Raw genomic sequence first — 24,302 nt, forward strand, 5'->3', positions numbered from 1 at the left:
CCAGCATCCCCTGTGCCAAAGCAAATTTATATGGAGGGGGAAGGGGAAAAAAAAAAAATTAAAAAGCCGTCTTTCCCTACCAACGGATGTTTTACATAAACACGTTGGTATATAATGTCCTTGTTTCATGTAGGGAGGGGTGTGTGCGTGTATTTTTTTTTTTTTCCCCCGGTACGTTAAACACACTTTGCCAGCGCAAGCCGGTACACGCACAAAGTCTGTTAAAACATTTCGCTGTGCAAGCCCGTGCACGCCGACGGAGAGGCTGCCACATAGGTGCCTTCGCACGCCGCGAAAAACCTTGTGCAATTCATAATATTTTCCTGTTTTTAAGGCTCGCTAAAGGACAAGCGGCGGGCGAGGAGGAGGAGGAGGTGTGTGTGTGTGTGGCGGGAGGGGAAGCTAGCTTCTTCCATTAAAAAAAAATAATAATAATAAATTGCATAACGAGATACTTTCTTTGGCAACTGCTTCCTGACAAATATTTACAAGGGCAGAGCGGAGCGTGCTTCCGCCGACGTGAGCGGGGCCCGCCGCCACCTTCCCGGGCTCCCCCGACCTCCCCGGGGCCGGACGGGCCGGGCCGGGCCGCGGCGGCAGCCCCCGCCCAGCGCCGGAGCCGTTTTTCCTCGATTCAACGGCCCGGGAGCCTCCCGGACTCGGCGACAGGGGTTTGGGAGGACGGAGTTTCGCTATAGTTGGTGGTGTGCGTTTAAAACAACAACAACAACAAAATTAAAATTAAAATCCCCAGGCAAGGAAACGCCAAAGGGGGGGAGTCGCCACACTCTCCTTCCGCCCCCCCCACGCCAACCCCCAAAGCGGGACCCCGGGCTCATCCCTTCAGCTGCACCCCCTTCCCCGCCACCTCTACTCCGCCCTCAGGCTGCAACTTTGCTCCCAGCTAGGAACTCGGCTCCTTCTCCCCCACCTCCGGAATAAGGTGTCTCCGCCGTCCCACCCTCCCCTCCACCACCTCAGCCCTGTCTGTCTGTCTGTCCGTCCAGCCCTGCCTCCCCCCACCGCCACGGCCTTTCCCCCTCAGCTCCCAGCCTCTTCCCTCCTCCTCCTCCGCCGCGGCCGCCGCTCTCCGTCTCCCTCCGCCCTGGGAGCCGGGCACTATTTCTCCTCCCCCTGCCCTGTGCGCTGGGCGCCTGTGGAATGTTGCGTGCTGGGCCCGGCCGCGGCGGCAGGATACAGCCGAGCGCGGCGCTCACTATAAGAAGCTCCTTGTGAGCGCCGCCATTTTAAGCCTCTCGCTCGGTTCGGCGGTGGGAGCAGCGGCGTTCGGGGTGAGGGGGGACTAACACCACCGCTCCGTACGGTCGCCACCCGGGAGGCAGCGGCGGGGATTCCGCCATCAGCGAGAAGGAGGAGGCACTAGGACAAGGAAGGAAAGACGGACCGGACTGGGATCGCCCGGGCGGCAGCAGCCGGAGCCCGGGGGAACCCTGCGCTCTCGCTTCCCTGCAACGTTAGTGCCACTTTCTCCCGTGGGGAGCTTGGGGCGAGCTCGGGCCGGGTCATCCCCTCCCGACTCTCAGCGGTGGCCGGCGCTCCGGGGCGGGCGGGAGCGGGCGCTGCGTCCCGTAGCAGTTGTGGGGTCCAGGGTGTGCCCGGCGCCGAGGCGGGAAGGAGGGGGGGCGCTGCCTGGGTGGGAGTGGGGGTGGGAGAGAGGAGGGGGGGAGGCAGGAAAGGAGGAAAGGGCTCTTGTTTTGGGAGGTCCGGACAGCTGCGTGGCTGCGGGAGGCGGCAGCTGCAGCTCCCGAGGTGTCTCTTGGGAAGCCGGGCCGGCGGGCGGCTGCTCGGGTTCGCAGGGGGAGGCTCGGCTCGGCCGCCTGGGTCTCCGGGGGTCTCTGCTCTGGAGGTTGGGGGACTTTGGTGCGCTTTTTTTTTTTTTTTTTTTTTTTTTTTTTTTTTTTTTTTTTTTCGGAGGGGGAGGAGGTACTGACTTTCTGGTGGGCTGCCGACCACCTTTGGTGATAGGAGGGGGAAGAGAGCAGGGGACGGGTTTACTTCTACCGAAGATAATTAACTAATCACGGTCAGCGCAGTCAGCGGGAGATAACTAATCTGTTACCTTATGGGTTTTCGGTGTTAGTTGCGTGCGTATTTGCTGGAGAGGTTATGTTTCTCCTGGGTGTCACCGAAATGAAGCTCCCCGGAGCTGAGAGCAATCAAATTAAGTTTTTAACACCCACGTTGCCAGCGCCTTGTAGCGAATGACTCGGGCGGCGTGGGGGCTCGCACGCTGCAAGGGGAAGCGCCTTCCGCTTCCCGGGGCCGACGACGACTCCAGCCTCTCAAACTACCGCACTTCTGAGATCTGTGGAGCAACTTGCTGTTAGTCCTAGTAGGATACAGATCACTTGTTTCTGATTTCCTGTGGAACAGGGAGCTCCAGATGTGTATGCGGGTGTTTTTTTCCCTGAAAAGCTTAGTTCAGTTCTCTTGTGCATGATCAAATGCTCCTGGGACAGCGAGTTTTCTTAAATCTAGCAAAACCTTTAATTCTTCACTAGCTAAAACTTGATTTAGGACATCGTGCCACTTCTTTTTGAATCACATTCCAAAAATCTCTACTGAAGGCTATCCCTTCTGGGAAGAAAGGACAGGCTGTGAAGGTACTATGGGCAACTTGTGACTCTAGGAATAGCAATGTTGATCTTTGTAATCAGTTACTTCTTCTTGATCTCTTTCTCATGGAGCAGCCATTGTTCTGACACTCTGTATATTCCAGACATCTGTGGTCCTCCCATCCCCCAAAGTATGCAAGTGGTGAATGGAAAGAGGCTGGGCTGGTATGCTGAGGTCGATGGATGGAAATCAAGGAGGGGTTTTAGTAAAACAGGAGCTTTATGTGCTGAGACTATAGTAAAGGCAAAAAAGAGAGAACTGCCTGAAAGAGTGTAGGGGTTTTCTTGATTTTAAGTTCAGACATGCTAGAGTAACTTGCCAATAATGGTTTTGCTGCTGAGTGACAAAAGGTATTATTGCAAGGCTTTCAAACAGCAAAGGTCAAAACTTACTGGAGTTTATTGCACCAAGTTATAATATGAATTTCAGTAATTGATGGTTGAGGAACCCAATGTTAATATTACACTTTTTAGTAAAAGGTGCTGACAGCTGCAGACATGTGGCTACTGTGTTGATTGCTTAATGGTACTGTTGAAAGTGAGGCTATTTAAGTGTTCAGACAAGGCTTTAAGGCTTTCTAAGTTCAGCATTCAGTATAAAACCGTATTGAGTGTGTTGCCAGTCTGGGATTATTCTAAAGAAATGTCATATTTGCTTGGCTATTACTTCAGATATTTTCTGTTTAGGTATAAACTGATATGCGTGGGAATGTTCATGTTGGTCTGTATGGCTGATCATTTCAAAGAGTCTACAGGGCTACAAGTGAAAACATGTTGATGGAAAGGACAATGCAATGCACAATAGCTTCTAAAAGCAAGGATTTAATACAAAGTAAAGCTTGATTGGAAAAGTCACTTCTTAACATGTTGTGTTACCTTCTTAGTAAACCAAGCTTCCTTTTTCTTGCTGAAGCAATAAATAGGCTGGGCTTCTTACTTGACATACTCTTCTATGAACAGTAGTGTTTTGCTTTAACTGTGTGCTCTGTTGGTAACTGGCTTATCAAATCTTGGCTGTGAAATCTGGTTGCCCTTCAGACATACTTTGTGAAACGGATGTTGGTCTTTCATGACTTAACATCACCAAAACCTCAAGTTTAACCCTTTGGAACACAATACTTGAGAAGGTTAATTCAGATGTAAAGACCACAAGTTAGTACTAGTGACCTTCTAAACTAACCTTGCAGTATTCTGAGGGGTAGAAAGGGAAGTAGCAAGAATGGAGCAGGAAACATGGCTATTGTAAGCTTCAGTCTTATAAACTGAAGTCTGAATGTGCAGTCTGGAACTCGTGAACAATAAGGCTGTTACTGCAAAGTACTGTCAAGTAGGCAGACTAGTGTGCAAATACAGCAGTAATCAAAATCACTCATGTTAATTTGTAGTTAAAGCTGGTAATGCCAGGATTGTGGTGATCATGCAGTTGCTTGCAGCAGAACTTGTTCTGTGACTCTGGTAGGCTGCATACCATGGCAGGAAAATCAGGACTGACCTTACTTATCTTGAACATCGAACTTCATGAAGCCTGATAAAACTTTGTGAGAAACTGTTGCAGGCAGTTGGGACTTGCTCTTGGGTTGTCACAGCACACATTTGCAAGCTCTGAGCCCCCTACCTTGCTGGGTGAATATGTGGTCACTTGGAAATGGCACTGCATTAACTTTGCAAAATTCTGCAAGCTCCTTGGCAGTAAGTATTGCATGTGACTTTTCTTGTCCCTTTAGATAAAATTATTATTCTGGTCAGATGGGCACGGCAGTATTGCTGACTTTCTAGGTAAGCATTGGAAGACTTGTTTTGGGGGTGCTTTGATGTTAGGCACCAACTGAATTTGTTAGACTTGCCAACATAAGGTAGCCTGACAGTGGTTAGCTCTTAATAGCCATTTCTGGCACTTGATTCCAAGGTAAAACTTGTTGTAGTCTGTGATCAGACTTTAGTCCAAGAGGATAATGTCATAATATGCTAGTGTTATGTGGCCCATGTTGCCTCTCATGAGATGAAAGGAGTCAGAAAAATTTTTTGCACTGACAGGTAACTTCAATTGCAAAGGAGAAAACTAATGGAAGTCTAATTCTGGCATTTCTGTCAATATGGAACATCAAATTGGTAAGGTGAGCAGGTGAAATGTATATGTGTAGCTTAACCTGCCACATTAATCTGTTAACTCTGATGTGAAAGCAAATGTCCAATGCTTTTGTTGCCTTGGGAAGTATGGATGTAGATGTTGCTTTACAGCTTTTATCACAGAAGAACTTTTCTGTAATGCTTCAAGTTGCTTTAGGAAACAATGTACACTGACTGGATTAGTATTGCAGAAGTAAAGTACTTGCTCTATTACTTAATACTAAATCAACTCTGGAGCCTTGTTTAAGGAATGAATTAATTCCCTTAAACTTTGAAAGAGTTAATATGGTATTCTAGGTTGCTGCTTTTAAAAAGGTAGTATGAGCTAGCAGGATCTTACTGAAGTTGACAGATGCACAGCATGCACTAAGTATATTTGCTGGAACTAGCATTTCTAGGCTGACTTGCTGTGCTAAGTAGACTTGTATAAATTGGAGAAGTTTACCAACTCTGCAGCAGCTGTAGCGAGTAGTTCTGTATTGTCCTGGCAACAATTCAGGTGCCCTCCAGTGGCCAGAAACCTTAACATCCTAAAGGTGCTGAAATACTGTTGCCTTGTCAGTTTCACTTAATTAAAAGTGAGTTGAAGAAACATAGTTTCAGACTTCATTAGCATGTTTGTTGCTTAAACAGTGCTTTTTGGGGTGTCGGTATGTCTTGTTGTAAATACATAGTTATTCTGACAGACAGGCAGGGGCAGACACTTTCAGATTCGTAGGTATTTCATTACTGTCAGTACAATTATGACTAATCACTCTGGTTTCTTAAACCATGGAGATTAATGTTTAACATCCCTGTTAAGGGCTGGCTACATGGTTGCTGCCTAAGAAGAAACTAGATTATAGTTAGATACTTTTTGGTTTGGAAGGGAGGTTGTTTGCTAAATAGTTGCTGTATTAGAGTGGAAATGGGTGTGTAAGTTCTATACAGACAGGAGGGAAAGATACTTCTGTAATACAGTGACTGTCAGCCTTCTTGTTAGTGAAGTACATGATCATGATAAATGACTGCAGAACCATTAAACCATTTTGATACTTAAAACTAACTGGACAGGAAGCTTGAGGGCTGATAGTGGTTTGTTGATGAACTTTATTAGCGTTAAATGAAATGTGGTATAATATTTGTTTAAGTTCTCATAGGGTATTTCTAAATGGTTGTGAGGGCAGCGTGTGTGCTGCTAGGTAAGAGTAAAGAATGATGTTTGATTCCGGCTACTGCCATCTCTGCTGCAGACATCTTGCTCAGTGAAAGTAGGGGCACATGAACAAAAACCTGCAAATCAGTGCAAGTTGATTAGGTGAGTACTGCTGGCAAACTAAACCTTGGATAGAAACACTAGCTCATTCCTAACTGAGAAAGGCAGGAGTTAGCATAACTGTGTCCTGCAAATAAGAGGTAATAGCTTTCTAAGCTGTGGTAATAATAACAAGACTGTTCTTAGTGTTTTGCCCAGCCATGAAAATACTAAAACATAATGAATGCTGCATGAAACCCTAATTGGAAATGCTTGCTGGTAATCAGAAGATCTCAAAGTAAACCCATTGCTGAACAGAAGTGACTTTGTAACTGTTTTGAGGTTGCTTACATGAGTTGGTGGTGCTTAGTTGGTCAAAACAATTAAGACTTAAGAGTAATTGGGTTGATAATCTTGTTATGAACTTAATGCATGTTCATAAACTTGAAACTGTCATACCAGTGCTTTAATACTGAGCTGCAAACTGCTGTTGAGTAATTAATATGTACATAATATGAAGATTATTACTTTGGTTCTCAAGCTGGATGTGTAACATCTGATCAATAGTTGAAGCAGTTCCTCACATCTCATCTTAAATGTTAAGATTACCAGAGACTCCTTTCTTAGTGAAGAAGGAGATGTTGGTACTTGAAAACAATCTTGCCTACTAATAAAGTGATAGATTTAGTTAGTGTTGCAGTATACCTGCCAGTGAAAAGCTCTCTTAAACCATTACTTACAAACATGACCTGGTAATTTCTCTGTCAGCTTGAGCACAGGTGCTGCTTACAGCTCTTGGAAACAACTAGAGACTTCTGTAGAGGACAAAAAATACCTACAGCAGAAAGCGTAGCTGTCTTAGAGAATATCACTTTGTTTTGTTTGCATATTTTGTTAGAAGCTGCTGGTATACTTGCCGGTGATGTTTGAATATAAAGGATTGTGACAGACCTCTTGCTGCTCCTGCATATTTCTCTAGATAAAGGGCAAAATAATTGAGCTGTGGATTCAAACACTGTAACTTCTCTCAAGTGATAAGATCCAGTGCTGTGAAACTTCAGATACTTTTTAGTATAAGTATGCTTTTGAGTAGCAAAGAGTATGGGACTATGTGAAAAGGTGTGGTCTTTACACATTGTGTAGTATGCCCAGCCATGTGACTATGGCTGCCTTAGGCTCTGGTCAGCATCAAACAAAATTCTGTAGGGCACCACTGATAGCTGTAAGAAATTATGGTGGTAGGTAACTGTTACAAAGTGTGTTTTGACATCTCTAGGTGGCATAACAACATGTAAATTCCACCAAAGTTTCTCTAGAATGTCCAAAAGAGTGAAATCCTGTGCATCAAAGGTATTGGAGAACCTTTATATGGTAACTGCCAGCTCCACTTTTGGGGAGGCTTCCTGGCAGGTTGTGAAGCTTGAAAGTTCAAACCTTAAAATGATTGTGCAGATCAATGCCCAGGTGAACTGTGCTGTTGTGAATTCTCCTCCACGTTCTCATCATTTTATAGATTAGTTATCTCAAGTATTTGGCTGACCATGGTGCTCAGACCAATGTTAACTGTTGCTTTACTGAAACTTCTAATGGGTTGTTTTTAAAACTTAAACCTTAGAACTTGTGAAGACCCTGACTAATTGCACAAGCTGGTAAAGCCTAAATGCTCTATTAGTTGCTCGAATTGCTGTGTTTCAGCGACACTCAATGCCTGCAACTGAAAGATAGCCAGTCTGGCAGTGAAAGCTCACAGAAGTCCATTTCTGATACATTTCATTACCTGAACTTTCTGTCAGTGGCTGAGGTTGCTCCTCAGTGATTGATTAAAACTACCTGTGTTCTGGGTGGCATTCTGTACTTAAGGTGAGCAAAACAAAATGTGGATCTTATTAGATTATAGTCTCAACTGCACTTCAGACTTCATGAGTTGTCACAGTTGGTCATTTGGCAAGCTGGCTAGGAAGTGTGGTTCTTTACTAGCCTGCTGCCCCTTCTGGGAGGAAGGGGAGGCTAAAACAGGTGACTGGCCTGTAGTATCGGAACACTTCAGAGTGCTCCAGTCCTAATGAAAGTGAAGTGTGGTAGAATGGAGCCTTAGACCTGTGTTGTAAAGTTCTTGTGGCCCTTTTCTCTCCCCTCTCCTATGTGTGCCTAGGCTACCTGGATTCAAAGATGAGCCTCGTTTTCTGTCCTTGTAACCTGTCTTTCCTTCACTGACACTTTTTGAGGAATAAATCCTCTTAATACAGCTAACCCAGTGTTTAAGTCTAGTCAAGACTACCAGATGCGTGCACTTCAGTTCCATTAAGCAGTTGTAATCAACTTTCTTAGAGAAGTCTAGCAAGAACAGAAATATTTGCATGCTGTTTGCTTTAGGTAATGAGCATGTGAATAGAAACTCTACTCTGTGCTCTTAATTGGCCTTAGATTGCTGAGGTGACTGAAAATAGACAGGCATAACACTTTTATTTTGTGATGTGGCATCAAATGAACTCTTATAAAACAAAACTTTAAAAAGCTAGTGTAGGGAGGCTCTTCTGCCTTCGTGTTATGGAAATGAATTTTTAGGTAACTTCTAAGGCAAGAGACAAAGGCTGAAAAGCCAGAACAGTTGATGTAATAGCAAACTGAGATGTCTAAAGGAAAAAATGAAGTAGAAACGAAGCAGCAAAAAACAGTGGCTGGAAGCAGAGGTAAGGTGTGAGCGCTGGTGGACTTGGGTGTGTGCTGTCAAATACCCCTCTTCCACTTAAATCTGTGGATTATCTGAGATAGTTTGCCTCTTTCAGTATATATTTGGGGATATTTGAAACTTGGAAGTTGCAATGTTTTAACCTTTGAAAAAGGTCAGTTAAGCAGCTACTATTTAGACTTCTTAATTTCCTAATGTTTGATAGGAGAAACAGACTTTCAGGTCTTGTTATTAAGATTCTAAAGAACAATTTAAGACTGTTGCATATTCTGGGTTCAGAGTTAATGTGATCTGATTAGCTAAATCTAAAATAGAACACGTTGCTGTTTGCAAGGCATCTTCTGCCTTTCTGCAGGTATAAGTAAAATGTATTATCTGAAGTACTCTAGCTTGGATAAATACGAGCAGGATGTATTACATAGGATGCTGAGTTTATCACTGGAGTTTATAACTTAGTGGTTGGCAGGAACAATGTTAAGCAAATGTGGCTTGAGAAAATCACCAGGGCAGTTTTGTCATGAGTCAAAGTTTATGAATGAGTTCTGTTGCAATCTAGGATGAGTAAGCTGGACTTCGGTATAGGTGCATGCTGTGGCATGCAGGTTAAGATTCCTGTTACAACTGGTAGCTCTTAGTTTTCAGTTGAGGTTGCTGCATCTTAGTACAGCACTTAAATATAGTAAAGCTGCTCTATCTCTTGCAGTGGCATTTCTTCTGAGGTGGTAGTGAAGGCTACAGATGAGTTTCTATCATCTAACCTGAAAGAAGATAGAAATGTTCAAGAGCTGTGAAAACCCATGGTGTGTTTTCCTTTTAGAGTTGGGAAAAAACAGCATGTGTTTTGACTGGTTTTTGTATGGTTTGGCTTGTTTCCTTTCGGTGTTACATACTCTGTAAGTTACTTCCATTTACTTAAGAGATCTTCAGATGGCCTCTGACAAGATGTTTTTACCCAGTATCAACCTGCTGAAAACTGAAGGAAGCCTGACATTAATATGAACAATCACAAGTTTTATATTCTGGTTCCTGGTATAGATGATGAGGTAAACCTTCACTTTACTGCCTCCAAAATTATCTAAGTGGTCCATTGCTTTGCTTAATGGGATAATTTGCAGCCCTGAACCATTATTTGAGAGCTGATTTTTCAATGAGTTTCATAGTATTTTTTGTCGATCCAGGTCCTTAAACTGTTAGTGTGAGGAAGGATTTGAAAAACTGAATTTCTTAATCTAGAAGTCATTACTGGTGAGTGACTAATTTGACAATAATCACGGCTCTATAATGCTTGTATATAACTTCAAAATATTCTCCACTCACTGCATGCAGCTGTTCTTTACAGAATCGACAAAGTGACTGAGGACTACAGATGGTGCTACTTTAGACAGATTATGGGAATGCTGTTCAGTACTTGTTTTGTGGATATGGAATTAATTTAAGGAAAATTATTGTATTTAATCCTGTGTGGTACTTTTTGTACAAAAAGAAATAAATTTTTTAAAATACAAGTCTTCAAAGTGAAACTCAATCACGTTACCTGTTCCTTCTTTGAAATAAAGTACATTGTGTTCATTGTGTAGAAAAATTGTAAACCCCAACTGTTATTGCTACAGCAAGCTTCTAAAATACCTTAAAAGACACAACACAACTTGTACTTTCAGGACTTCTCACTAATCTTGCAGAAGCATCTGATACATAAAGAACCTCCAAAATTGCCTCCAAAGCATGCTTTACCCCAGAGCTCAATAGAAACCAGACAAAAATCCTCAGAGTTAAGTTTTGTTTGGAATATCTGGGAGGATATAGGAGAAGAGGACTTGATCCCTATTTGGATAAGGAATAATTTTGGATAAGAAATAAGTTTAAAACAGATTTCTGGTGGTAAAAATTCTTGAACTTGTTTAACTGTTGAAGATACAAAATGAAAGTTTCCTAAATGGAGACCTACAGGGCAACTGACAATCCTCACTTCTTAGGTTGTTGGTTTTTTTGGTTTTTTTTTTCTGCTAGGCTAAGACTTTTGGCTTTTCCTTTGGAGGTAGCAGGGAAGTAGTTAGTAGGCAGGCATAAACTGATTACAGGCTTCCCTCTTTGAAGGAAGGAAGATAACTCAACTTTTTTAGGCTTCCTGTTAATCATTTTAGTGCTATCACTAATGAATATAAAAGTTACTACCTCAGTTGGATCATGTCTTCATAAGAGTAAATGAAGTAGATGTAGGCTTGCTTGTTGCAAGAGTGGTTATACCTGTGGGGTAGGTTAGACCAAAAATTGCTTGAGGCGGCAGGTCAGCCACTCATGCCTGAAAGAGCTTATACACCCTGAAAGCTTCTTTGATGTTTCCACTATCAGTATTGTCTTACTTAAATGATTCCCCCCAGCTTCCTTTTCTAGAAAACAGAATAACAACTTCCCGGATAAAAGGATTTTTTAAATTTAAAAATCCTTAACTTAATTTATTTCACACATTCCCAAATCTCCACTTGAAAACTAAGGTTAATTAGGAAGCTTCTGCTACACTAAGTTCTTATCTTTTTGTTCTTGGGTATAGGAGTGAGTGCTGTAATTATCAGATGTTACTAGTTGTGGAACTGATGTTGCCTGTATATTTTGGCTGCTGACTTTGTAAAGCAGATAAACAGGCAACATCATAAGCAGGCAGCTGCCTGAGACAAGAACAGTTATGAAATTAGACGCAAAGAATGCTTCCAGTAGCACCTTGGTAGTGGTTGCAATAGCTTCTGAGCACTTGGAGAAAAACTGTTTTCTGGTATATGTACTTATCTTCATTTGTATGTAGACGATCCACGTTTTTAACTGCTGTAACTGTCATAAGAAGATTAAGAGCTGCTTGTTCTACCTAAGAAAATGTGCATTCAGCACCAATGGTGAATTTAAAGATGCGGTTGTTTGGCCTGTACCAGGCGAGACAGAGAAACCTATGAAAACGTGGCCAGTAGATCTTTAAACAGATCAGTGATTGGCTGTGTCAGTCTTCATTTCTCATACAAGATTTAATAACATACTGCTCTCAAGCAAAAGGTTTCTGGAAGACTTGCAAACTTTGACTTGCTTTACGAAGAGGAGGGAAACTGCTTATCATATTGGTCAGGTGTAATCTTGAGTCAGTTAATGAGGAGATTCTATTAAGATTAAGGTAGTAACCTTGAAAGAAGACAGATACATTTTTTTATTTAATACAAGCTGCAAATATGAGCTGTTTCATAGGCTAACAAAGTGGCTTAGCTGACAATGAAAAAGAGTTTATCTTAGATAAACTGCAAGTGCAAATGTGCTGTAGTCTTGATATACCAGGCAGGTAAATGTCAGGCTGATATTCACCCCCCTAGATAGGCTATTCTCATAGTTCTTATCCTCTGTAAGACAGAGTAGAAGTAAACAATTCATTGTGCTCTGTGTCCTAACAGAGTTTAACAGCTTCAGCAAGAAATTTACCTAGGTTTTACTGAAGCTGTTCAGAATTACTGTTCAGATTTGAGAAATGCTATAGCTTGTTGACTTCCTTTGGTGTGTGCCTAACTCTTCTCCAAAATCCAAAGTTGATAACTATGGTTTTATTCATCATGAAAATACTCATCCTCTTTCATTCCTTTGAGAAACAAGACATTTTAATTGTCTTCTCTAGTAACTTGAAATTAACAGCTCTTAAGCTTGCTAAGCTTGCAAAACTGTTTTCCTCAGTTTTTAAGATTTCAAATATAAGATTGGGGCTGATGGTACACCATACATCCTGGTGTGATGTCTTGCATTGTTCTTCATATAATAAATTTAATATCTATTTTTTTAAAAACCTCTATTTAAACCCAAAGCTGATCATGTTTGCTAAACCTTGCTAAACAAGTGAATAGTGTCGTGGAGGAGGAGGAAGTTTTTAAAGAAGTTGTCTCATAACTCTTGGCAGTACTTTTGTACGAACTTCTGTATAATGTAACATTTATCAAAATTCAGACTTGATCTGAGTAGCAGATAGTCTTTTAAAAATAGAGTCTTAAAGAAGTTTGCTGTTAGCCTAAAGTTTGTTTATAAAGTATACTGAGTCCTTCTGTCTCTTCCTGATGGTTAAGGTCTGCATTACTGAGCTTGACAATGTAATGTTCACTAGTCATATCCTCCAATAAATTTGAATAGGAGCTTGATTTAAAGAAGCTGGTATGTGCTTCATGGTTGAAGACTACAAGCTTAATTATCCTAGCATGTTTGTGGGGGTTTTGTTTTGTTTCCAGTCCCCCACTCTGCACCTATTGATCCAGTTTATGTCAGGAAAATGAACAGCACAAACATTTGTACCTAGTCTGGGTTTGTTGCTCCCTTTGGAAGTGTAGCAGTTAACTTCATCAGTGACAGACATGAAGACAAGTCAGCAACTTGTCTGGAGTCAGTTTATCCGCTTGTAAAATGGGAAGAGAATGAGGAGGAAAATATGGGAGAATGGTCAGTTACAGAAACCCTAAAACCAAACAGAACATACTCCTTTCCTCTAGCTACCTTTAGTCTACAGTTATTTTGAGCTCTTAGGACTAAAACCAATTTCCCATCTAAATAAAAAAGATGATACCTGTTACTGCTAGGGGGTTACAGGGGTATGAAATGCAGATTAGGATGTTAGAAATTTTCATGTGCAGCTAGCAGGCTGATCTAAAGTCTGTATTTCAAAGACACTTCTGACTGATAATGGAGTTCTGGACACTTAATTCTGTATTTTTTACTGCTGTTTTGTAGATACTCTTCAGCTTTATTTTGGAATAATGTTCCAGTTCAGTGGCTAGTGTGGTCTGTTGGATTGTACCAAATAGTATGATCTGATCTCTTCAGGCTGCTGAAATTGAAACAACTGTTTCAGAGTGCAGTTGCTGTAGTTGCTGTAGGCTGTAGTCTTCATTCGTGCAGAATTCAACAGTGGAAGGATACAAGCATTGTTCCCAAGCCCCGTATTGCATATTTGAATTTCAGGTGGTAGTAAATATCTCAAAGCTTAGTTAATGCTCTTGGCTGGTTCATCTACCAGTACGTTACCTTCAAAACTAGTTTGGTCATCATCTTTATTAGCAGCCTCCTGATAGGTGGAGACAACAAAGGTTACAATAAAAAATAGATCTTCTTTTGTGCTAAGCATATTACAAATTGCATATAGCAGTGAGATCTTGCCCAGTTTTCTATTGTAAATGTTGCATCTGACTTACAGTGAGGACTAGGAGGAGCAAAGACACAAATTTTACTTTTAGTGCTATTCAACTTCTTTCGTTTGGAAGGTGTTAGTGGGGCTGACAAAATAATGTGTAAGACCTGCAGGGAGCTATCAAGCTTTTGTATAGGCACTTCCTCCAACTTAGATACTCAGGGGAATTTTTCTGTTAATGGTGGACTGGCAGTATGACTTAGTTTTTCCTTCCCATTGCCACTGCTATTCCCAAAGTCCTAGCACCATGGTGCAAGAATCCAGTGTTCAAGTGACTCGAAAAATTGTTTGTATTGTAAATGTATCCTCCATGCAGATTGTGAGGACTAGACAGAGTTGGCCAGTCTTTCCCAGGCTGTGGAGTAGAACCAGTTTAGAGACCTAAATGTACTGTATGTTGTGTTATGTCTTAAATCAGCTCAATGCTGCTTATTTGCTACAGATGCAGATCTACTGTCCATTTTATAAGAGCCAGGGAAGGGTTGCTGCCAAAAGTTGTGGGAGTGCAGAGTCAGGACAAACAGCGCTGGCATTTGTACAGCAAAGTAACGAGTTTGCTCAGGAGCTGCTGGAGTATCCTGCAGCTGGCTCAGAGACAGTGAAATACAAGCTTGCCTCAGAGTTGCCTAACCTATTGAGTGAGACTCTTAAAAACTGCAGGCCTGTTTTCTGTTCCGTTATGATTTTCTAAAAGCTACTCCTGAATGAAACTCTTAAACTGGGAAATCTGTCTTTACACAAATACAGCGTCAAACTGACTTTGTTCTCCTGACACAGTACTGCAAACCTGTCCTTTAAAGAGATTAGTGGCTTGCTTTTACTTCATTGTCTAGGAATGTTTTGATCAGCATAGCTCTAACACCTAACGGCACACTGAAAGCTGATTGCTGGGAAGAGATGGTTTTGCTCACTGCACTAGTTACCACTGCAAATGTTTCTGCTTGGCTAGCTCCCAGAATAGGCTGTCACCAGCTCTGTGTCTGCACTGAAAACAGCATTAGACTGTGGGGGGAAGGGGAGCAAATGAAATAAAAGTATGACAGCTTTGAGTTATCTGTTGAGAAGCTGTAGCCTTGAATTTCTCTTTCTGGGTTAATGAAGAGATGGATAAGACATGGTACAAATACTTCTGTACTGCTTGGTGGTATCAAATGGAGGTCCATGCTGAAGATTTTGATAGGGCATTTGATCATATTTTAGCCTCCTCTGCCCCCAGTTGCCTTGGCTTTCTGCACCAAACAAAAGTGAGTTTGGTGACCTAATGTGTGCAACTAAAGGAGAACATTTGTTTATAAGGCTGGCTCGATTTTCAGTTTAACTTCAAGGAAGAGTATTTTGCGTAGGAAGAAACCTTTATTCTTGTGGTACAGGAAAGGAGTAAAGGAGGAGGTTCAATTATAACTCTTTAGGTAGTTTTTGTACCACTGAAATAATAGCAGCTTGCCTTAAATAGTTATTTCAGCTTTCCCCATGAAAATCCATGTTGTAGCCCTGTATCAAACAGTTTTGCTATTATCTTGAGTAGTTTGAGGGAAATGAGGAATTTAGCCCTTGTCTTTGTGGCATGTCCAAGCTGTGGAATTTAATGTCTGAACTTCAAGTTATGTAAGGATAGAAAAGTAGAAAATGGCTCTATCATAGTCAGTCTTCAATTCTTTTTTTTTTTTTTTTTTTTTTCTCTTGCAGCTTTAAGAGGAAAATATATCTTACAGAGAGTCTGGCAGAAGTCTGGGCAATGCATTTAATTCTTTTGAGTCTCTGTTCATGGGGGTTTGCTAATTAGCATTTGAATGTACTCACTGCAGTAATGAAATAGCAAGATGTGTGAAGTCTTAGTTTGCAATTCCAGTGTTCTAATATGAACCTTGTCTTACTAGCTCTGATCAGTGTTTAATAAGTTCTAACCTTGCTCTTTTTAGGGTCTCTGAAAGGTAGCAGGAAAGAGTTCTGGGAGCACAACAAGGGACATGGCAACCCAAGGTACATAATGCATCACAATTTCTGTTACTAGAATCTAACAGGTCTAATAAAGAGCAGTTAAACTGGCTCCTTACTCTCCTTCTTTAACTTTTAAAAGTCACTTGGACTGAATAATGTCTGCTTTACTACCATAATTAATACCTTACACTGGAACTCAAAACTGCAAACAAGTTTGTCATCGTAAGCATTTTGGGTCTCTTACGTACAGTCAAGTACATAATCATAGTATGTGGAAAAGCGAACCTTCAAGCAGGAGACTAAGACAGTCACAGTAGCAGTGATTGCTCTGCCTGTTAGTTGGATTTGGTTCAACGTGAAGTCTCAGTTTAAAACTGCTGTCTCACTTGCAGTGCTACTTCTGCTGGGTTGAGGTAGTTGTTTATAGCAGTTTATTTTAATTTAAAATCTGTGTCATCTCTTGACGGATTAATACATACTGGAGTAATTGAACTAAACTTAATTGTTCAACAATGATTTCTTACAGCTGACTTGATGGAGTTGGATATGGCAATGGAGCCAGACAGAAAAGCAGCAGTCAGTCATTGGCAGCAACAATCATATCTGGACTCTGGTATCCATTCCGGTGCCACAACAACTGCTCCCTCCTTGAGTGGCAAGGGAAATCCTGAAGAGGAAGATGTGGACACGACACAACACCTGTACGAGTGGGAGCAGGGATTTTCTCAGTCCTTTACCCAGGAGCAAGTTGCTGGTAAGGTCTTTTCTAGTACACTTGTTTGCTTAGGGCATGCAGCTGAACAATACAGAAACCTAAATATTGAATTATTACCAGTCTAGAAGATGAGCTTTTTATTCCCAGTTTGAGGGAACGATTTATCTTGTTTTTCAGATATCGATGGCCAGTATGCAATGACTAGAGCTCAAAGAGTGCGTGCAGCTATGTTCCCTGAAACACTGGATGAAGGAATGCAGATCCCATCCACGCAGTTTGATGCTGCTCATCCAACCAATGTGCAACGCCTGGCTGAGCCATCCCAGATGTTAAAACATGCTGTTGTGAATTTGATAAACTACCAAGATGATGCTGAACTTGCAACTCGTGCAATCCCAGAACTGACCAAACTGTTGAATGATGAGGACCAGGTAAATGTTTTCTTTGCCTCAGTGCACCTTGCTTGTGGGTCTTCTTCAATGATCTTAAAACTAAAAGACTTCTTCAAATATTTCTGTAGGTGGTGGTGAACAAGGCTGCAGTCATGGTTCATCAGTTATCCAAAAAGGAAGCATCTCGCCATGCTATTATGAGATCTCCTCAAATGGTATCTGCTATTGTACGTACCATGCAAAATACAAATGATGTGGAAACAGCCCGTTGTACTGCAGGTACACTACACAACCTTTCACATCACCGTGAAGGCTTGTTGGCGATCTTCAAATCAGGAGGCATCCCTGCTTTGGTTAAAATGCTTGGGTATGTGGACTACTAAGATAGTACGTGTGTTTTTTTAGTTAGTACTGGTAGGTGCAGGAACTCAAGAGGTTTTTCCCTTCTGTAGGTCCCCAGTGGACTCGGTGCTGTTCTATGCCATTACAACTCTTCACAATCTCCTGTTACATCAGGAAGGAGCTAAAATGGCTGTCCGTCTAGCTGGTGGGCTGCAGAAAATGGTTGCCTTGCTCAACAAGACAAATGTCAAATTCCTGGCCATCACAACAGACTGTCTTCAGATTTTAGCGTATGGCAATCAAGAAAGTAAGGTAAGTGCCTCTGCTATTGAAGCACTTAAAACAAGCAAGCTTGCTGTGAATGGCCTGACACTTCCTGTGTATTGACCTCCTTGTTCTGAAGCTTCAGCCTTGTTGGGCTTTTGGCAGTCAGTCCTGACCTTGTAAGAGGTGAGGGACACTGGAATTATGTTGCGGAAGTGCCATCGTGCTTATAGTGAGACTGCAAAACTTACAGACCTGACCAGTAGCTGTGAACAGTTTTTTAGAGATACATAACCTGTGATAGGTGTAAGCCAGCAACAATTACTACCTGCTGTCATGCACAGGAAGTGACAGAGTAAGTGTTATTTTTGCTGTCTTTCAGCTGATTATTCTGGCAAGTGGTGGACCCCAGGCTCTAGTAAACATAATGAGGACCTATACTTATGAGAAGCTATTGTGGACCACAAGTAGGGTGCTGAAGGTGTTGTCAGTCTGCTCCAGCAACAAACCTGCTATTGTTGAAGCTGGTAAGTACCTTGTACCCGTGATAACTTGAAAAGTCATATGGTACTGCAGGATCAGGACATTTCACACAAGAACAGAAGCTGCCAGCATCAAAAATTGAACTTGGATTGGTCCATCAGTCTACTATGTTGCTAGCTGGATGGCTTAATGGCTGAGTATTGTCAGAATGGTCCCCTTAGAATATGGATATATTTAGAAGGCCCAGTGTCACGAGAAGAATCTCTGAGGGTTTTCTTCTATATGATGGATGGTTAGAGCCTAGCTGTATTATTATACTAATGCCCAGAAAGATCCAGAAGCTTGTGAGATACACACACAGACTTTAAGAAGGACCTGACTGTTCACAGGATGAGCATCTGAGTAATGGTGTCAAATCTGTACCATCTTCTAGGTGGGATGCAAGCTTTGGGACTCCACCTCACAGATCCAAGCCAGCGTCTTGTCCAGAACTGTCTCTGGACTCTGAGAAATCTGTCAGATGCTGCAACAAAGCAGGTAAATGGCTTTTCTAAGGGATCAGGATCAAAAGCCAACATAGTGGAAGAGGAGAGAGCCTAGATTTTTCTTCCCTCTTTTTTTGCAGGAGGGAATGGAAGGCCTTCTAGGAACTCTTGTTCAGCTTTTAGGATCAGATGATATTAATGTTGTGACTTGTGCTGCTGGCATCCTTTCTAACCTTACCTGCAACAATTACAAGAATAAGATGATGGTGTGCCAGGTTGGTGGCATTGAGGCTCTTGTGCGCACAGTTCTTCGGGCTGGAGACAGGGAAGACATCACAGAACCTGCTATTTGTGCGCTCCGTCACCTCACCAGCAGACATCAAGAAGCTGAGATGGCTCAAAATGCAGTACGTCTCCATTACGGACTCCCAGTGGTGGTTAAACTGTTGCACCCACCATCACACTGGCCTTTGATCAAGGTAAATAACAGTTAACAGCTTTCAGTGCTGGAAACTGGTGCTTTTTCAAGATAATCTTAATTGTGAAAAATACTTTGTTTCCAAGCTGTTGGAGGAATGTAATTTGTGTGATGGGAAAGTTGCTTCAACTGAGCAATTTTAAGAGTTGTCTGTTAGAGATTTAAGCATTTTGGATCAACTGATTGAAAAAAGAAATCACTAACAGCAAGCACACTTGTCACGCTCTTTTATTCCCCACTCCCTTTCTTGGCTGCAGGCTACTGTTGGTTTGATCCGCAATCTTGCTCTCTGTCCTGCAAACCACGCCCCACTACGTGAACAAGGTGCTATTCCAAGGCTAGTTCAGTTGCTGGTTAGAGCACATCAAGATACCCAGCGACGTACTTCTATGGGTGGAACACAACAGCAGTTTGTGGTAAGTAGCCACCACTAAGTAAAGTTAGCTGTAAAACTTGTCTCCAGAACTCCTCCTTTGTCAGTGTGCCTCAGCCATGTATTGTTTGGTCTAAATAGTTGTTGTCTTATAATTTGCTCTAATTCATGTTATTCTCGTGGTGTGTGCTGATAATTCTGTCTTGGCAGACCTGAAGTTTTTCTTAAATAAACAAGAATGCCAAAATCTTGGTTCTTGTTACACTAAGATCTTCTTGAGTAGTAATTCTGAACACTACAGATCACAGAAATACCAGTTTTGCCTATGCTGGCAAGGGAAGTAGTTCTCCAGCAGGAAATCAGAACTGCCTCTCTCCTTCTCAGAAGTACGGGTTTAAGAATGCTGTCACAGCTTATTGCATATTTTCAAGGGTGCTTAGAGCTGTAAAATTACTGAGAAGTTAGAGAGGCTCTGTGCTTGTTACCTGTCGAGGTACCATGTCTGTGTGGCAAGATCAGTCTTGATTTTTTTTGCCATGTTAAGCACACTAACAAAGAGGGGGAAGTTGCACTGGCATGGGCAAGTGGAAGCAGTGCCTGCTAGTACAGGAGCGTAGTTAATACTTGCAGAGGCAGGAGGGGGCCTCTTTCGTTACTGATGATCACTGTTTTAAACTTAGTGAGCTGTCAAGCTAACCCAGCTTGGGGGAAAAAAAAGCCAGTGTTGTCAGACATGAAGATTACAATGAACTGAAATAAAAATGAGAACACTGGGAGGAGTTCCCACTGAGATTGCTTCAGTTACTGAATTTAGTTGGATAAACTGGGCTGACCCCTAGCAGGGCTGTTAAGTTTGAAGGTCAGTGGTAGATAGTGGATATGAGCCCTGTTGGGGGAAGAGGGGTTGTGCAGGGGAGAGGTTTGGTTGATTTGTTTACAGGGTGATCAACTCTTTTACAGTCATTTTAGAAGACAGCATGCAATATCTCAACTTCAAAAAGTGTCTTTTCTTCCCCTAACTAGGAGGGTGTGCGTATGGAAGAGATTGTCGAGGGCTGCACTGGAGCCCTGCATATTCTTGCACGTGATGTTCATAATCGAATCGTAATCAGGGGTCTAAATACCATTCCACTATTTGTGCAGGTAAGCAAGAGCTCACTGCTAGTACCTACTAGAAAAACTGGTAACATGGCTCTTAGGCTTCCTTGGTAGAACTGCTAAGATTGTGGTGAAGAGCTCCTTTCAAGTAGAAGAGCTAAGGAAACCCTTGTGTTTTGGTTGCAGTTGTTGTACTCTCCCATTGAGAATATCCAGAGAGTAGCTGCGGGTGTACTTTGTGAACTGGCTCAAGACAAGGAAGCAGCTGAAGCAATTGAAGCTGAAGGTGCAACTGCCCCTCTAACAGAACTGCTTCATTCTAGGAATGAGGGTGTTGGTAAGTGAACTTAAAAGACAGATTTCATATGTGTGTTAGAAAAGTTGCTAGAAGACTCAACCTCTACTAAATTGACTCTTTCTTTCGATAGCAACATACGCAGCTGCAGTGCTGTTCAGAATGTCTGAGGACAAACCACAAGACTATAAGAAGCGACTTTCAGTTGAATTGACAAGCTCTCTGTTCCGGACTGAGCCAATGGCTTGGAACGAGGTGAGTTGTGCCTTGGTATCAATGGTTCCTTGCGGGGAGACCTTGCTTCCAAGTCTCCCTTCTTCCAGTGGTGAAGTGTAGAGGCCATCAGTGACACAGGCAGAGCCTTACACATGGCTGTACCTTCTTTACTCTCTCATGTTTAGTGAACCTGTGGCAAGCAGCCTCAGAGCTGCTGCTTCTATTGCAGATAGGAAGCATTCTCTACTGCTCCTAAAGTTTATAATTCTCATTATGTTCATTAGTGTGCAAAGCTGTGTAGAAGAACCTTGTGCATCTCTGTGCTGCTTGTTGGAACCTAATGAACTCTGAACGCAAAAACTGAGGCACGAGTGATATGAGGGAAGCATGAACATAAAACATATCCTGTGTGGCTTCTGTCCAGCAAACAATGTAGGACTGAGGATCTTGGGATGGGGATGCAATTAGTGTTCTCCTTAGAACTGAGCTCTCAGACCTGAATATGTTTGCAGGCTGATTAGCACACATATTTTTTTATGCTTACAGGGCTACACAGTGAAAACAAACTGTGCATGGGGTAGAGGGAAGGTTTCACTAAGTCTCTGTCTTCCCCCAGATTCCTTAAGATTCAGGAGCCTAGCTTGTCTTCCCATGCATGTATTTACAAAGTAAAGGACAGTAGCCCTGGATTTGTACTGTTTCAATGCTTTTACATTTCTGTTGTCCTAAAATCTCTATTGACCTCAGTAGTATGGAAAAAAACTAAAAGAATGTCGCTTCGAGGTTGAAGTTACGCAATTACACTACAGACAGGCAGTTACTTCTGTAACTGGACAAACTGGGGGAGGTCCCTTCAGAACTCTTAAATGCTCTGTTGCTGGCTCAGGAATCTCTGAACAGCTGACTTGCAGGAGCTGGGCAGGTGGACCTGAGGAGGAGTGTTCCTAGACCTGCCCTGTCTTCATTCCCAGACAGAACCCTGCTTCCAGGGATCTTTGGATTTCATGATCACAGAAATAGTGTGCTGCAGTGCTCACCGCAGAAGAGTTGCTAAAAAGGGATCTGGGGCACACTTCAAAACTTTTAAACCTCAAAGACCTGACACTAAAACAGTCTTCTAACTTTTTATGTACGTTTAGACAGCAGATCTCGGACTTGATATTGGTGCCCAGGGAGAACCTCTTGGATACCGCCCAGACGGTAGGTCTCTTCCATTCCCTTTGACTAAACTTAAGTTGGATGAAGTCAAGTTGTAGATTTTAAAGGAGAACTGCAAATGAGTGAAGAGTGAATTACTCTTCAGCAAGGTATTGCCAGCTGACAGGCAGATGGCGAACTGCCAGTTCAAATAAGCAGTTTCTGCAGCACCACTGGCAGCACTGAAATGGGAGCCATATGAACGTGCAAAACTGGTGTCTCTTGTCTGAGTCTTGTGGGAGAATCTCCTGCTGAGCTGTTGTTTATAGAAATCTTTTAAAATCCTTTACAAATGGGCTTGACAATTCCAATAGTGCAGTTTTTCTTTAAAACAAAAGTTGGTATTGAATGTATTAGTCTGTAAGTGTCCATAGACTTGAATGCAAGCCTATCCCTAAGGATTCTGAACTATTTTTGACTAGTCTTTCAGAAGCAAGTCTACAGTCCTGGAGCCTGGTTTTGCTGCAGTATTGTTGAATTTTAGTACTGTTGATTGTGCAGACTAATGGCTTGGCTGGAATCTGCTCGTGCTTCTGACTGCAGTGTGCTTTGTCTGCAGAATCGTACTGGAAGGCTGTTTCAAACAATGGAATAGCCATTAAGGGCAGGCAACAGATTTGTTTTGAACTTGGCTGAACTAGAAAAAAAATTAGATGGCTACAAAGATCTTCTCACACACTGATACTTGCAGCTTCTGATGCATCTAACATCTGTTAACATTATGCTTTTTTTTCCCTCTGCCACCTTTAACTTTCTTAGATCCTAGCTACCGTTCTTTCCACTCTGGCGGATACGGTCAGGATGCCTTGGGTATGGACCCTATGATGGAACATGAAATGGGTGGCCACCACCCTGGTGCTGACTACCCAGTTGATGGTCTGCCAGATCTTGGCCATGCCCAGGACCTTATGGATGGGCTGCCTCCAGGTGACAGTAATCAGTTGGCCTGGTTCGATACTGACCTGTAAATCATCCTTTAGGTAAGAAGCTCCAACCTTGAATTTAAAAACAAAACAAAAAGAGAAAAAACAGATGACTGGACTGAGGACTTGGTTGGCAGGGAGGGATTGGCTCAGACGGGTCCCGGTGTGCCAGAACAGTGAATACACGCTCCGGAAACACATGATCAGTACACTCCAAACTGACTTCTGTGGTGAAGTGTGGAAGTAATTAACTGTAATGTCTTGCGCACTGGCTTCATGCAGTTTTAATGTGTGAGCACAGCGCTTTACTCAGCAGCAGTGACACCTGTTTTCTTTTTTCTCTTTGCAGCTGTATCATCTGAATGAATTTGCATTGATTGGCCTGTAGAGTTGCTGAGAGGGCTCGAGGGGTGGGCTGGTATCTCAGAAAGTGCCTGACACACTAACCAAGCTGAGTTTCCTATGGGAACAATTGAAGTAAACTTTTTGTTCTGGTCCTTTTTGGTCGAGGAGTAATAATACAAATGGATTTTGGGAGTGATTCAAGAAACAAAGAGTGCACAAGAATGAATTGCAAGATGGAATTTATCAAACCCTAGCCTTGCTTGTTAAAAATTTATTATTTTTTTTAAATCTCTGTAATGGTACTGACCTTGCTTGCTTTGGAAGTAGCCTTTCTTTTTGCAGTAATTGTTGTTAGTTTTTTTTAAAGTCTCTCGTAGTATTAAGTTATAGTGAATATGCTACAGCAGTTTCTAATTTTTAAGGATTGAGTAAAGGTGTAGAACACTAATTCATAATCGCTCTAACTGTATTCTGAATAAAGTGTAACATTGTGTAGCCTTTTTGTATAAAAAACTAGACAAATAGAAATGGTCCAATTAGTTTCCTTTTTAATATGCTTAAAATAAGCAGGTGGATCTATTTCATGTTTTTGATCAAAAACTTTATCTGGGATATGTCTGGGTAGGGGCCAGTAAGAACTGTTTATTTGGAACCTTGTATTGGACAGTTTACCAGTTGCCTTTTATCCCAAAGTTATTGTAGCCTGCTGTGATACAGATGCTTCATGAGAAAAATGCAGTTATAAAATTGTTCAAAATTAAAGTAAACTTTTAATTCACTCTGTGTCAAGTTATTTCAAATCATAAAGTGTACTTCTGTGTTAACAAGTTTTCTGAAAATTGTCTTAGAATAGCACAAAATTTGAGTACTTCAGAGGA

The 24,302-nt window shown here is 42.1% G+C and overlaps 1 protein-coding gene across 2 annotated transcripts; it reads left to right on the top strand.

Moving 5' to 3' along the window:
* Nucleotides 1-1,220: 1,220 nt before the first annotated feature.
* On the top strand, nt 1,221-24,202 carry CTNNB1 (catenin beta 1). Of its 2 annotated transcripts, XM_086742851.1 has the most exons (16): nt 1,223-1,474; nt 15,800-15,860; nt 16,345-16,572; nt 16,711-16,964; nt 17,054-17,292; nt 17,378-17,579; nt 17,914-18,058; nt 18,448-18,551; nt 18,640-18,978; nt 19,235-19,393; nt 20,374-20,493; nt 20,635-20,785; nt 20,877-20,998; nt 22,099-22,159; nt 22,916-23,136; nt 23,429-24,202. In XM_086742851.1, the coding sequence occupies exons 2-15, from the start codon at nt 15,848-15,850 to the stop codon at nt 23,122-23,124; spliced, it is 2,346 nt and encodes a 781-aa protein (XP_086598977.1). In that variant the 5' UTR covers nt 1,223-1,474; nt 15,800-15,847; the 3' UTR covers nt 23,125-23,136; nt 23,429-24,202. The 2 variants fall into 2 exon arrangements, with proteins under 2 accessions (XP_086598978.1, XP_086598977.1); XM_086742852.1 differs by lacking the exon at nt 22,916-23,136 and having other exon boundaries at nt 1,221-1,474.
* The last annotated feature ends 100 nt before the right edge of the window (nt 24,203-24,302 follow it).

This window comes from Chlamydotis macqueenii, chromosome 2, assembly GCF_036417535.1.
Source record: "Chlamydotis macqueenii isolate bChlMac1 chromosome 2, bChlMac1.mat, whole genome shotgun sequence".
Lineage (NCBI taxonomy): Eukaryota > Metazoa > Chordata > Aves > Otidiformes > Otididae > Chlamydotis > Chlamydotis macqueenii.